General features: G+C 39.8%; 1 protein-coding gene across 4 annotated transcripts in view; it reads left to right on the forward strand.

The window, feature by feature from the left end:
• Positions 1–10,511, forward strand: part of LOC126811227 (centrosomal protein 43) — a 361,417-nt gene that overhangs the window by 131,282 nt on the left and 219,624 nt on the right. For all 4 annotated transcript variants that reach the window (XR_007675441.1, XR_007675439.2, XM_050536800.1 and 1 more), the window contains one exon: positions 4,869–5,011. Coding sequence is in view for 2 of the 4 variants with exons in the window: in XM_050536800.1 (XP_050392757.1) it covers positions 4,869–5,011 (143 nt within the window). In the remaining 2 variants the exon portion in view is untranslated. The remainder of the gene's footprint in view (positions 1–4,868; positions 5,012–10,511) is intronic.

Below are 10,511 nucleotides of genomic sequence, written 5' to 3' on the forward strand. Positions count from 1 at the left end.
TTACATGTGACGCCCAAACGCACCAATAGCTACCGCATGGAATGCAGGTGATGCTTGGGATCATCATGGGGGTCCAACCCAAGATTTGCACGACTCTGACTTTGAATGTTACAGTCATTGTGGCATTGAATTCCAGGGTGGAAACATCAGTTTAATTGCTTTAGTGACCAGAAAACAAATTTTGATATGCGTCGGCTTACCCAAAATGAAAGGTTACATGCCCTTGGCATGCTACAGATCGGCACAACACAGACGGTTGTGGCGCGGACGATGAATGTTTCTCAGTCTGTCATAAGCAGGCTATGGTCCAGATACCGTGATACACATTCTGTACAAGACAGACCACGCTCAGGTCGACCAAGGGCGACAACTCAAGCCCAGGATCGATTTATCCGTACCTTGGCCTTGAGAAATCGTGTCATCACAGCAAATCAGATCAGCGCTCGTCTTCAAACATACACTGGTGTGAGAGTGAGTGGCCAGACGATTCGGAATCGACTGCATAGGGGTCACCTTCGCGCCCGACGTCCTCGCGTGATCCCTTGTTTGAGAGATCATCACATTCAGGCAAGACGTCGTTGGTGTAGGGATCGTCAACACTGGGATAATCGACGCTGGAGCAATGTGATGTTTTCAGATGAGTCAAGGTTCACTGTTGATTTTTTGGACAGACGTAGGAGGGTGTGGCGTCGTCGAAACGAGCGCTTCCAAGACGTTAACGTCATCAGACATGATCGATTTGGGGGTGGTTCTGTTATGGTGTGGGGAGGCATCACTGTGTCGGGAAGAACGGCTTTACATGTTGTTGCAGGGCGTGTTACAGGCCAGTACTACCGGGACAACATCTTGGCAGTCCATGTTGTGCCGTTCGCACGACGTCATGGCCGCCGTTTCATCTTCCAGGATGACAACGCAAGATGTCACAGGGCCAGGATCGTTACAGGTTACCTCCAACAACAGAACATCACCACATTACCTTGGCCAGCACTGAGTCCCGACCTCTCCCCCATCGAGCATGTCTGGGACATGCTTGGACAGAGGTTACGTCAACGTCAACAACGTCCTGCCAATGTCCAAGAACTTGCTGCTGCGTTGCAACAGGAATGGGACAATCTGGACCAAAATGACCTTAGACGTCTCATTAGGAGTATGCCACGTCGGATCAATGCTTGTTTGGCAAACAGAGGAGGATTTACCCGTTACTGACTTGGTTGTGATGCTGTGGTAACTTTGCTGTTTGACCCCGGGTATCATTTTACCCTTATAATGGTCAGTCTGTGCCTTACTTAGTCTAACGATCATTTGGAATAAATCGATGAATGTAAACTTCATTTCATTTTGTCATTTGTTTCTTCGTCAGTTTCATTAGGTGACTTTAATAACACTTAAAAATCAAATATCCCCTACTTTTTTTGAATAGTATATATGGTCACGTGGGAGAAATAAGTTATTATTTCTGCCATATCTAAACTTAATAACCTTTTTCAACCCGTACGATATTAAAAATCAAGCTATCCAGTCATTATATTATTTCTGATTGAAATTTCGAAATTTTTATCTGGTGTAACATATAATAAGATTATAGTCGAAACGATAAATATAAAATAATAAATAATCAACAATTAAAATATTAATAAGTCGCACAATTTGAAGTAGTAATACTTGTTAGGGCGTATTAAGCCAGTTACAATTGTCTTATATAATGAGTAGGTACCACTGGGCAATTTTTGCCTTTCAGATTTACTACAGATAGAATTTGATGGACCCATCAGGAGGCATTGTCAAGAAAACAGACCGGGAACGCATCCCCGGAGCTTTCCAGATCCACAAGGAAACTCCAGGGATGATTCTCTGGAGCTTCCGCGAAATATTTGTTTCGAGCACACAGTTAGGCGTCGGGGAACAGGAGCTTTACAGAGGCATCGCCGAAGCATCAGTGATATCTTGCTGATTTATCAGGGGACCTTTGAGGATATTTGAATTGGGGATGCTTCGGGGAAAAAAAAAAATTTTCGCTGAAGCTTTACAGCACAAATATCGAAAGGAACCAAGATCTTTGTGTTATAAACTTATATTTCAAGATTCAACAAAATCGGATAAAATTTGTGACCTCTATAGGGTCCAGAACCTTGATATACCATATTTTTACGCTATTTGAGAATGAATGGCGGCCATTTTGTCTGTCACTTTTGGGCTGATTTTCACGAAATTCAAACTCAGTTTTTTTAAATCGGATAAAAATTATGACCTCTATAGGGTCCAGGGGCCATAATTCAGGAAGTTATGGTCCGATATGCGCGAATATCAAAAGGAACTGAGATCCTTGGGTTATAAACTTATATTTCAAGTTTCATCAAAATAGGATTAAAATTCTGACCTCTATAGGGTCCACACCCTTGATATACCATATTTTTACGCCATTTGAGAACGAAGGGGCGGCCATTTTGTCTGTCAGTTTTGGACCGATTTTCACGAAATTCGAACTCGGCCATCCTTAGCGTGTAACAGTGATATAATAATACGTTCTTTTTTAAATCAGATAAAAATTATGACCTGTATAGGGTCCATGAGCTAAAAACGTGATTTTTCGTAAATCAGGGGCCATAATTCAGGAAGTTACTGTCCGATATGCGCGAATATTGAAAGGAACCGAGATCTTTGGGTTATAAACTTACATTTCAAGTTTCAACAAAATCGGATAAAAATTGTGACCTATAGGGTCCACAACCTTGATATACCATATTCTTACGCTATTTGAGAACGAAGGGCGGCCATTTTGTCTGTCAGTTTTGGGGCGATTTTCACAAAGTTCGAACTCAGCCGTCCTTAGGGTGTAACGGTGATATATACTATTCAAAAAAAGTAGGGGATATTTGATTTTTAAGTGTTATTAAAGTCACCTAATGAAACTGAGGAAGAAACAAATGACAAAATGAAATGAAGTTCACATTCATCGATTTATTCCAAATGATCGTTTGACTAAGTAAGGCACAGACTGACCATTATAAGGGTAAAATGATACCCGGGGTCAAACAGCAAAGTTACCACAGCATCACAACCAAGTCAGTAACGGGTAAATCCTCCTCTGTTTGCCAAACAAGCATTGATCCGACGTGGCATACTCCTAATGAGACGTCTAAGGTCATTTTGGTCCAGATTGTCCCATTCCTGTTGCAACGCAGCAGCAAGTTCTTGGACATTGGCAGGACGTTGTTGACGTTGACGTAACCTCTGTCCAAGCATGTCCCAGACATGCTCGATGGGGGAGAGGTCGGGACTCAGTGCTGGCCAAGGTAATGTGGTGATGTTCTGTTGTTGGAGGTAACCTGTAACGATCCTGGCCCTGTGACATCTTGCGTTGTCATCCTGGAAGATGAAACGGCGGCCATGACGTCGTGCGAACGGCACAACATGGACTGCCAAGATGTTGTCCCGGTAGTACTGGCCTGTAACACGCCCTGCAACAACATGTAAAGCCGTTCTTCCAGCAACAGTGATGCCTCCCCACACCATAACAGAACCACCCCCAAATCGATCATGTCTGATGACGTTAACGTCTTGGAAGCGCTGGTTTCGACGACGCCACACCCTCCTACGTCTGTCCAAAAAATCAACAGTGAACCTTGACTCATCTGAAAACATCACATTGCTCCAGCGTCGATTATCCCAGTGTTGACGATCCCTACACCAACGACGTCTTGCCTGAATGTGATGATCTCTCAAACAAGGGATCACGCGAGGACGTCGGGCGCGAAGGTGACCCCTATGCAGTCGATTCCGAATCGTCTGGCCACTCACTCTCACACAAGTGTCTGTTTGAAGACGAGCGCTGATCTGATTTGCTGTGATGACACGATTTCTCAAGGCCAAGGTACGGATAAATCGATCCTGGGCTTGAGTTGTCGCCCTTGGTCGACCTGAGCGTGGTCTGTCCTGTACAGATTGTGTATCACGGTATCTGGACCATAGCCTGCTTATGACAGACTGAGAAACATTCATCGTCCGCGCCACAACCGCCTGTGTTGTGCCGATCTGTAGCATGCCAAGGGCACGTAACCTTTCATTTTGGGTAAGCCGACGCATATCAAAATTTGTTTTCTGGTCACTAAAACAATTAAACTGATGTTTCCACCCTGGAATTCAATGCCACAATGACTGTAACATTCAAAGTCAGAGTCGTGCAAATCTTGGGTTGGACCCTCATGATGATCCCAAGCATCACCTGCATTCCATGCGGTAGCTATTGGTGCGTTTGGGCGTCACATGTAACTGGAAATGTTTCTTCTGTTAGGTTCTATAGTGACTTTTTTCGTAGTCATTTGCATATTTTAGTATTATGCCCCCAAAATCAAATATCCCCTACTTTTTTTGAATAGTATAATAATACGTTTTTTTAAATCGGATAAAAATTATGACCTCTATAGGGTCCATAACTTTGATATACCATATTTTTACGCTATTTGAGAATGAAGGGTGGCCATTTTGTCAGTCAGTTTTGTGCCGATTTTCACGAGATTCAAACTGAGCCGTGATAAAATAGTACGTTTTTTTAAATCGGATAAAAATTATGACCTCTATAGGGTCCACAAGCTAAAAACGTGATTTTTTGTACAATCAGGGGCCATAATTCAGGAAGTTATGGTCCGATGTGCACGAATATCGAAAGGAACCTAGATCTTTGGGTTATATCATATCAAACCATACATGGAATTTCCTGGATAATGGCCCCAGATTGTACAAAAAATCACATTTCTTTCTTAGCTCATTCTCTGTCCATCTCTGTCAAAAGGTGGAAGTATCTTGCATGGCAACCGCTTGTTTCGAAAGGAAAGATTTTTCATAAACCAAACAACTTTATTCCATTTCAGTCTGAAAGTGTGTCTGATAGAAAAGATAATAATAATAAGAGTAAGAACAGTAAAAATCCTGACATCAATGATATACTAGGTAGTGAATTAGATGAAGATTCTTTTTTTGATGATCCTGTCCAGGTCTTCAAAAGTACAAGTGGGTAAGAGAATTCTATATAATTTTAGAATTTTGGTTGTCTGTCGAAGTATATGATATTAGTACTTTGTTTCATTTTTATGCACCCACATTTTCACTCATAGCCAGTGGCGGGGCCATGAGGGGGCAAGGGGGGGCATTTGCACCATCATAAATCTGGTCTGCCCTCTGTTTGCCCCCCCAATAATTTTAGAAAATGAAAAAAAATATTTGTGGTACGTTTCGGTAATCAATACCTTCTACGGTGAATAAATCCCACATCCCCACTCAGTCATAGACTTGTATGTTGTAGAGCATTTCCGACAGAAAATTTTTCAAAAGACTCGCTACTTTGCGCTCATAAGGGATATTCGTTGAGGTTCGCAAGTTCGTTCGTTTGACATTTTGTTCTCTGGTCAGAAAAACTAGTGATCAGGTGACGGACGGTATCTCATGGTCAGATCTCTTTTTCTGGACAATCGTTTCCTGACTGAATACTGTCAGACAGCATTTTCGGCAGTCTATTTTTCAATATTTTCTGGGGGAGGACCCCCATACTCTCTGTAAGGACTCCCTACTTTGACGCTCGTAAGTGGGCTTCGTCGAGGTTCGCCAGTCCGTTCGTCTGACACTTTAACTCAACGATCAGTGCCTTAAATACTGCCAGGCTGCATTTCCGGCAACCTGTTTTTCAAAATTTTCTGGGGGCCACCCCGCCATACCCCTAGTTGAAGCTCATGCCTTTGCCCCCTTAACCTTGGACTTTGCCCCAGCTTTGCCCCTCCAACTGTATGACTTATGCCCGTCTTCATTAGCCAATTCGGAGCAGTAGGACATTAAACCCCATTTCATTTCATTTCACAAATCACCAAACAAGGTTAATACTATATATATCCAGGAACTAGTCTCCTCCAAGCGCTACTCATCGTGTTATTGATCTTGGTCGTGACACTCCTTGTAAAAATCATAATGTTCTGCCAATTAAAGTACTAACAATATGAAACTTGGCTGGATTGTTCCTTTGATACATGTGCATCAATTGACAGACTTTGACTTTTGATATAACATCGCAATTCCAAGATGGTGGCGAGGACGTAACCCTTGGTTCCTTGTCCATAGTACAATCGTATTTAATGATATTCTTTTGGTAGCCAACATGTACGAGAAATGTTGTGAGAAAGAGAGAGAAAAATGGGGTTTAACGTCCACTCAACACAACTAGGTCATTTCGTGACTAACACACAGTTCAATTTTATTTCAATAATTCGCTTGCGCGTAGGGTCCGGGTATCATTCAGATTTGATGAAAAAACGGTAGCACAAACTGGGCGTTATTTGATGAATCTTGATGGTATTTAATACTTTCTGCATGGCAATCTATTAACTGAATATGTGTATTAGATTATAGATGGTAAGCTCAGTTTCTTTCCTTTTTTCATCAAATCTGAATGATACTCGGTCCCTAGTGTTAGCAGTGGGAGGAAACCAGAGTACCCGGAGAAAACCGACGAGGGTGGACAAGTGACCCTACTCCTTATCACATGCAACCAGGGAATCAAAACCACGCCAGTTGACTCAATGACAGACCTTATGATACAGCATGCACATGCTAACCATTCAGCCATCCAACCCCCCCCCCTCTTTTGATAGCCAACATATATGAGAAATGTTGTGGTAATACGATATGTTTTAACTGCATGCAAAGACTGGACGTGGTTGGTTTTTATAAATTAATAACAATATTACTACTTTAACAAAGACTGAATGTGGTTACTTTTTATAAATTAATAATATTGTTATTTTAACAAAGACTTGACGTGGTTGATTGTTATAAATTAATAACAATATTGTTATTTTAGCAAAGACTGGACATGGTTGGTTTTTATAAATGAATAATATATCATGTAAGATACATTATGTAAAATTTAGATAAAGAGCTGTTAAAAAATAGATAATAAAAATCTGAAAATATTGAAAATTTCATTCAAATCACTTTATTCTGAGCGAATATTAGTCTTTGAAGGATTAACAAGATGTGTGCACAGATATTGTACCAACTGTACTGGTTGTTTAAGACTATTTTTAAATTAAATCATTAAATGGCCGAACAATTCTAATCTACTTAAAACCGGGTCCATCCAGTGGCTTCCAGAGTTGATTATATGGTCTAGGCAAGTTAATAAACGTCTAATTAATAGTTTATATAACATTTCAGGCCTAAAGAAACTAGGTCATTTTGGGACTCTACAGGTCACAATTTTTATCCGATTCCAATGAAACTTGAAATATAGGTTTATCACCCTAAGATCTCGGTTCCTTTCGTTATTGGCATGTATCGTACTGTAACTTCATGGACTATGGCCCCTGATTGTACGAAAAATCACGTTTTTAGCTTGTGAACACTGTAGTGGTCACAATTTTTATCCGATTTGGTTTAAACTTGAAATGTATGTTTATAACCCACAGATCTCGGTTCCTTTCGATATTCGTGCGTATCGGACCATAACTTCCTGAATTATGGCCCCTGATTGTAAGAAAAATCGCATTTTTAGCTTGTGGACCCAATAGAGGTCACAATTTTTATCCGATTTAAAAAAACGATTTAATATATCATCGTTACACCCTAAGGATGGTTGAGTTCAAATTTCGTAAAAATCGAACCGAAAGTGATGGACAAAATTTCCGCCCCTCGTTAACAAATAGTGTCAAAATATTGCGTATTAGGGTTGTGGACCCTCTGGAGGTCACAGTTTTCATCTGATTTGGATGAAACTTGTAATGCATGTTTATAACCCAAATATCTTGGTTCCTTTCGAATTTTGTATATTTCAAATTGTAACTTCCAGAAATATGGCCCCTGATTGTACAGAAAATCGCGTTTCTAGCTTGTGGTCTAAAGAAACTAGGTCATTTTGGGACTCTACAGGTCACAATTTTTATCCGATTCCAATGAAACTTGAAATATACGTTTATCACCCTAAGATCTCGGTTCCTTTCGTTATTGGCATGTATCGTACTGTAACTTCATGGACTATGGCCCCTGATTGTACGAAAAATCACGTTTTTAGCTTGTGAACACTGTAGAGGTCACAATTTTTATCCGATTTGGTTTAAACTTGAAATGTATGTTTATAACCCACAGATCTCGGTTCCTTTCGATATTCGTGCGGATTGGACCATAACTTCCTGAATTATGGCCCCTGATTGTTAGAAAAATGGCGTTTCTAGCTTGTGGTCCCTCTAGAGGTCACAATTATTATCCGATTTAAAAAAACGTTTGAATATATCACCGGTACACCGTACTGTTGTGGACCCTCTGGAGGTCACAATTTTCGTCTGATTTGGATGAAACTCGAAATGCATGTTTATAACCCAAATATCTTGGTTCCTTTCGAATTTCGTACATTTCGAATCGTAACTTCCTGAATTATGGACCCTGATTGTTCGAAAAATCGCATTTTTTTCCGATTTTAAAAACCGTTTAAATACATCACAATTCCACCATAATGAAGGTTGAATTCGAATTTCGGGAAAATCGAAATAAAACTGTCCGACAAAATGGCCGCTCTTTGTACTCAAATTGTGTAGAAGTGTGTAATACGAAGGTTGTGGACCCTCTAGAGGTCACAATTTTTATCCGATTTTGATGAAACTTAAAACAGATCTTTATATCCCAAAGATCTCAGTCCCTTTTGATATTTTCACATTTCAGGCCATAACTTTCTGGATTATTGCCCCTGATTGTACAAAAAATTGTGTTTGTTTTTAGCTTGTTCTCTATCCATCCCTTGCAAAATGTGGGCGTATCCTGCCTTGCAGCCGCTGGTTGGTGTGTGGGGTTGGATGGCTAAATGCATCCTCGGTATCCCCAGTGTTCTAATTATACCCTGGTTTAATCCATAAGGCTTCCACGATTTCAAATTATCTGCCCTGGTCTTGACTGTAGATAAGGTCTATGAACCAATCTATCCCGACAGTAATCTGTAAACCAGAAGTAGTCGAAAAAATATTCAATTATTTTGAAAAAAAAAAACAGTAAAAAAAATAGGTGCTCTTGCAAAAATAGTGATTTCACCGTCAGGTGTCTCCAGATCAAAACAACTAAAGTATTGTTTTGTAGCTCGATGAATGGGCTATTGTATGACACTCTTCCTGCCTGATTCCTGAAAGCTGGTTCAGGGCTGCTTACAGGTCTGGTTATTATTTTTTTTTTTTCTACAGGAGCCTATTTCTCCATGATTGAAAACAGATATTGATCTGGAACCAAATTTTCTATCGGGAAACCATGTGGAACCATGTGGTGGCTACTTGATAAACTATTTTTGAAACTTCTGTGCATACCAGAAGTGATCGAACTTTGTACTTTGTCCCGGAATGTTGAAAATCGGCCATAGTTTCGTCAATTCTTTACCTATTTTCAAACAAATGACATTTTTGGAAACCCTGAATCTTTTCAGAGACAACAGCTATCTCACATTTTTCAATTTTGAATATTCGTCTATGGCTTCTAGTGTTCGAAAATTGAAAACGCGTTGTTTATGAGACAAATGGTGTTATTTTTCAAAATTTTCTAATTTTCTGCCAATTTTCGAAAGCTTCAATGGATGTTTTTGAAAGCCCTGGAACATAAAGCTATGTTGTCAGACCATTGGATAAAGCAATTTCAACAATGATCCGGAAGTAGTCGGAATAATGTCTGATATTTTGAAAAAAACACAAAAAATAGGTGCTCTTGAGAAAAACTTGATTTCTCCATCCAATATCAATGGATTAAACAAATTAAGGTATCGTTGGGTGGCACGAGGATTGGACCGTCGCATGATACCTAATTCATACAGATACTATGACCAGACAGCAAAGTATGGCACGCTGAAAGTCAAGTATTTTCTGATTTGGAGCGTTTTTGGACGCCTTTATCTCAAAAAGTTTACTACAATTTTTGTTTAACTTTCTCTATCGAGAGTCCATTCGATAGTCTTGTGCATGAAGCCATCCAATAAGACTTGGAAATGTCTGGAATAGGATAAAAAAGGGACTGAAATCGAAAAAAAATCGTGAAATTTTGAGAAATACTCTATTACTTTATTATTTAAACCGATTTTTATAAAATGGTTACACATTCAGATAGCTGACCTAATTACAATACTAACCAGATATAATATGTATTGAGTTATTGAAATTTAATTTTCGGTATTTTGACATTTTTGGCATTTTATCTGATCAGATGATGTAATATATCATTACAGAGCCCTGCGGCTATTTAATTGCCCAAACCGGTTATTAAAACTATCCCGACAATAATCTCCATACAGGAGATGTTAGCAGACCAAAAGAACTAAAGTGTCATTGGATAGCCCCATTAATGGACTATAATATGACATCTAAATGATGCGATTTCAATGGTTAGAAAATAAATTATGGTACGCCGAAAAAATGGTGATCTTGCGAAAAAAGTGATTACTACTCCAGATTTCTCCGAATCAAAACAGCTAAAGTCTCATTGGATAACCCGAATAATGGACGATC

Source organism: Patella vulgata, chromosome 2 (genome assembly GCF_932274485.2).
Source record: "Patella vulgata chromosome 2, xgPatVulg1.2, whole genome shotgun sequence".
Classification (NCBI taxonomy): Eukaryota; Metazoa; Mollusca; class Gastropoda; family Patellidae; genus Patella; species Patella vulgata.